The 4,487-nt window shown below is 47.5% G+C and overlaps 1 protein-coding gene across 1 annotated transcript; it reads left to right on the top strand.

The window, feature by feature from the left end:
- Positions 1 to 845: 845 nt before the first annotated feature.
- LOC116406939 lies at positions 846 to 3,955 on the top strand. Its single transcript, XM_031892110.1, has 2 exons — positions 846 to 1,434; positions 3,181 to 3,955. The coding sequence occupies exons 1-2, from the start codon at positions 876 to 878 to the stop codon at positions 3,744 to 3,746; spliced, it is 1,125 nt and encodes a 374-aa protein (XP_031747970.1). The 5' UTR covers positions 846 to 875; the 3' UTR covers positions 3,747 to 3,955.
- Positions 3,956 to 4,487: the final 532 nt, after the last annotated feature.

Genomic DNA, 4,487 nt, shown 5'->3' with positions numbered 1-4,487 from the left:
AACACACCCTTGACAGCTAACAGGAATAATCTGTACAATTAATGCATATCAGTATAATGTTTGAGTATATGTAATATGTGTGTATGTTTCATATATGTGTGTGTACCTGTATGTGTGCCCATCTCTCAGGAAGAGAGACCTGTCTGTCCCTCCAGGGCAGAGAGAGAGACTTGTGCCCCAGAGTATATACCGGGTGTCAGTATGTCCCTACCCCCAAGTATCTATAAAAGGCAAGAACATATGTTAAAAGGCGGCTCAGTCCTTTCCCAAATTAACTTACAAGTATGTGTGACTGGCAGGTATACATTTCATATCCTGTGGTCACTATAATTCTGTATCAACACATTTTACAGCTGATAACTTTAAGGGCCGTGGGCAGACGGGGAGATTAGTCGCCCGTGACAAATCTCCCTTGTTGTGGGTAACTAATCTCCCCGAAATACCATCCCACCAGCGAAATTATGATTTTTAAATGAAAAAACACAGAGGGAAGGGCGCGCTCTCTGGTGAAGTAAAAGTTGCATAAAGGTAAAATAATGCACTTACAATAGCTTGGGAACTCTATGCCCCTGATGAAGTCCCTTTTTGGAGGAAACGTTGGGCTGAATGCTGTATTGCTTTGCTTAATGATCGTGTGAAATGGAGTGCCAGGAAAGGGTTACAGTCGCCAATAAAGTGCTGAAAGCTGCACTGATTATTACCATGGCCTGTAAATGTATTACCTGTGTGTTTTATTACTGAGCCCCGGGATGTGTATGAGCAGCGGGAAACTCCCAAACCATATACATGGGCCGGGCCTTCCTTACAGAGACACCATATACCCCCCCAGGGGCTCTGGAAGGTAAAAGGGAGATTCAGTTTCACTGATTCCAGTGATGGCGGCTGCTGGGCTGAGAGAGGAGCTAAACTGCCCCCTGTGCTGGGAGATCTACACCAACCCTGTAACCCTGCCCTGTGGCCATAACTTCTGCCTGCGCTGTATTGGGAGACATTGGGACCGGCAGAGGAATATAGAGGAAGATCTATTCTGCCCTGTATGTATCCGGAGATATGGGAAACAGCCTGAACTGAACATAAACCTGACTCTGTGTAATGTAGCAGAACTATTCCTCCCTACTGACCCACAGCATGGCGACATATGGATCCCCTGCACTTACTGTGCCCCCCCTGTGCCCGCGGCTAAATCCTGCCGGCTGTGTGAGGCCTCTCTGTGTGCCAGACATGTGCGGGTACATAGCCGGGCAGCAGAACATGTATTAACTGTGCCGACTGTTTTGTTTGGGCACAGAAAATGCTCCGCACATGGGGAACTGCTGAGATATTACTGCACTGAGGATGGGGCCCTTGTCTGTGTGTCCTGCTGCCTGGCTGGGGGGCACCGGGGCCACAGGGTGGAGCTGCTGAATGAGGATAATATGGAGAAATATATTCTAGGTAAGCCAATGCCAGAGAGAAAGGGTTTCTTGCAGACAGGCTGCTGTAGTTCTATTGGTACAGCAGGGAGTGCAGTTACACACACACAGCGCTGTGGCAGAGGGTTATTCTTTATTCATATAGCACTGATGTCTCACAGAGCCATGCACAGATTATGCATCATTCCCATCAGTCCCTGCCCCAGTGAGCTTACAATCTAAGGCCCCTATCCCATTCCCATCAGCCCCTGCCCCAGTGAGCTTACAATCTAAGGTCCCTATCACATTCCCATCAGCCCCTGCCCCAGTGAGCTTACAATCTAAGGCCCCTATCCCATTCCTATCAGCCCCTGCCCCAGTGAGCTTACAATCTAAGGTCCCTATCCCATTCCCATCAGCCCCTGCCCCAGTGAGCTTACAATCTAAGGCCCCTATCCCATTCCCATCAGCCCCTGCCCCAGTGAGCTTACAATCTAAGGTCCCTATCCCATTCCCATCAGTCCCTGCCCCAGTGAGCTTACAATCTAAGGTCCCTATCCCATTCCCATCAGCCCCTGCCCCAGTGAGCTTACAATCTAAGGTCCCTATTACATTCCCATCAGCCCCTGCCCCAGTGAGCTTACAATCTAAGGTCCCTATCACATTCCCATCAGCCCCTGCCCCAGTGAGCTTACAATCTAAGGTCCCTATCACATTCCCATCAGCCCCTGCCCCAGTGAGCTTACAATCTAAGGTCCCTATCACATTGCCATCAGTCCCTGCCCCAGTGAGCTTACAATCTAACCTATCATAGTCACACACACTAGGGGAAGTTTAATGAGGGGCCTATTAATCTGCCTGTATGAGGAAATAGAAATGTAATACTAATTTTCCCCCCCCGTAGCATTACACCCCTCACTATTGGCTGAAGCGCCTGTAGCCCTGTCTCTCACTGGGTTGGACCTGTGTCCCTAAAGATCTCTCACAGCCCCAGCCCTTCTGTACATGTATAGGAACCATCTCGTCCCAGCTATAATATCCCAGCACTTCAATACAGCAGCTGGTATAACATATATATATCCCACAATGCAATGCTACCTTGTACCCCGGCTGGGCTGTACAGCATTGCTATAATGGCACTGGCACCCCCACAAACACTGTGCCCCCAGGGCAGAGAATGACTTGTAATGAGAAGGGAAAGTGCAGGAAATACACAAGATATGGAATCGTTACAGGTACCAGAAATGCCTGTGTTTATAGCTTGGGGGGCAGTGGGGGGAAGGTACCATTACTGCCGATTCAGGACTTTAGGAACATCGTTAGAGTAATAATTACTGAAATCCCTTCATTTCCAATTGCTTCTCCAACACAAAAAATGATGAGGTAAAATTTATCCTCTCATAGGAAATAATGGGGCATTTTTTTTTTTTTTTGCTGGGGGTCCCAATAACCTTTCACCACTGTTCTTATAGACACACATGGTGCTATTGATGTTGTGTGGGGTTATTGTTAGAGAGAACAGAAAGTACAGTGAGTTATAGAGCATTGGTGCCCTGAGTATCTGTATGGCCTTCTCTGCCCCGCCCTAACATGCCCGTATATGGCAATAACATATGTTACTTAGCCCAGAACATTCCAGAATTACATACATATATAGTAGTTTAAGTTGAAAAAAGATACGTGAATGAGGGTTCCTGTGGAAATGTAAGGAAGCTAAAGAAACAAGGGGAAGCTCATCCAACTCAGGGACTCAAATCAACTTTGGTTTTATTCTCTCTCTTTGTTTCAGGGATGGCGGCTGCTGGGCTGAAATCTGAGCTGACCTGCCCCCTGTGCCGGGGCATCTACACCGACCCAGTAACCCTGCCCTGTGGCCATAACTACTGCCTGCGCTGTATTAGGAGAAGATGGCACTGGCAGGAGGGGATAGTGAAGGAACGTTCCTGCCCTGAATGCAGAGACACATACAGGAGACGCCCGGAACTGAACTGGAACCTTTATGATATAGTAAAGAGTTTCCTCAGTGCTCTGATCCCCTGCACTTACTGTGCCCCCCCTGTGCCCGCGGCTCAATCCTGCCTGACCTGTGAGGCCTCTCTGTGTGCCAGACATGTGAGGAAGCACAGCCAGTCACACAAACTGATAGTCTCCAGCATTTTATTCAGAGATAATGTTTGTTCCACTCACCAGAAGCCCCTGGGGTATTACTGCCGGGGGGAGGAAGCCTGTATGTGTGAGGATTGTGTCCTGAAACACTGGTGGCACAGGGTGGAGAAGCTGGATGAGAAAACTGTGCAAACCCTAAAAAGAATGCAGGAGAATGAAGGAAAACAAAGATTCCTTGAAGGTAAATAGGAAAAAAACATTGGGGTACAAAGTGTGATTTAGGGGAGGGAATAAAACCAGAGCAAGAGAAGAGCATGGGGGGGCAAATACAAATGAAATAACAATGAGTGTGTAACACTGAACAAACATACATTTTGCTTCCTGCAGGGCAGAACCAGCAGCGGAACTAGGGGCAGGTGGGCAGAAGGGGCAAGTGTCATTCTCACAACATTGAATGGCAGTTTCTCACAGGGGCTGTCAGGTTTACTTGCCCTTGGCCCTTAAGGTAGACCCTAGTTTTAACATTCATCAGATACGTTGTTTGACTTGTCACCATTCAAAACCATGTTGCCATTTTTTACCACCTATGATCCCACACACACAGCTTGACAGTGATTTTAAGTCACTATAATGTACAGAGCCTATACACTCACTGATATGCGCTGGGGTATAAATGGCACTATAATGTACAGAGCCCATACACTCACTGATATGCGCTGGGGTATAAATGGCACTATAATGTACAGAGCCCATACACTCACTGATATGCGCTGGGGTATAAATGGCACTATAATGTACAGAGCCCATACACTCACTGATATGCGCTGGGGTATAAATGGCACTATAATGTACAGAGCCTATACACTCACTGATATGCGCTGGGGTATAAATGGCACTATAATGTACAGAGCCTATACACTCACTGATATGCGCTGGGGTATAAATGGCACTATAATGTACAGAGCCTATACACTCACTGATATGCACTGG

This window comes from Xenopus tropicalis, chromosome 8 (assembly GCF_000004195.4).
Source record: "Xenopus tropicalis strain Nigerian chromosome 8, UCB_Xtro_10.0, whole genome shotgun sequence".
Taxonomy (NCBI): domain Eukaryota; kingdom Metazoa; phylum Chordata; class Amphibia; order Anura; family Pipidae; genus Xenopus; species Xenopus tropicalis.
The sequence above is the reverse complement of the archived record's forward strand: the minus strand, read 5'-3'. Positions and strand labels throughout refer to the sequence as shown.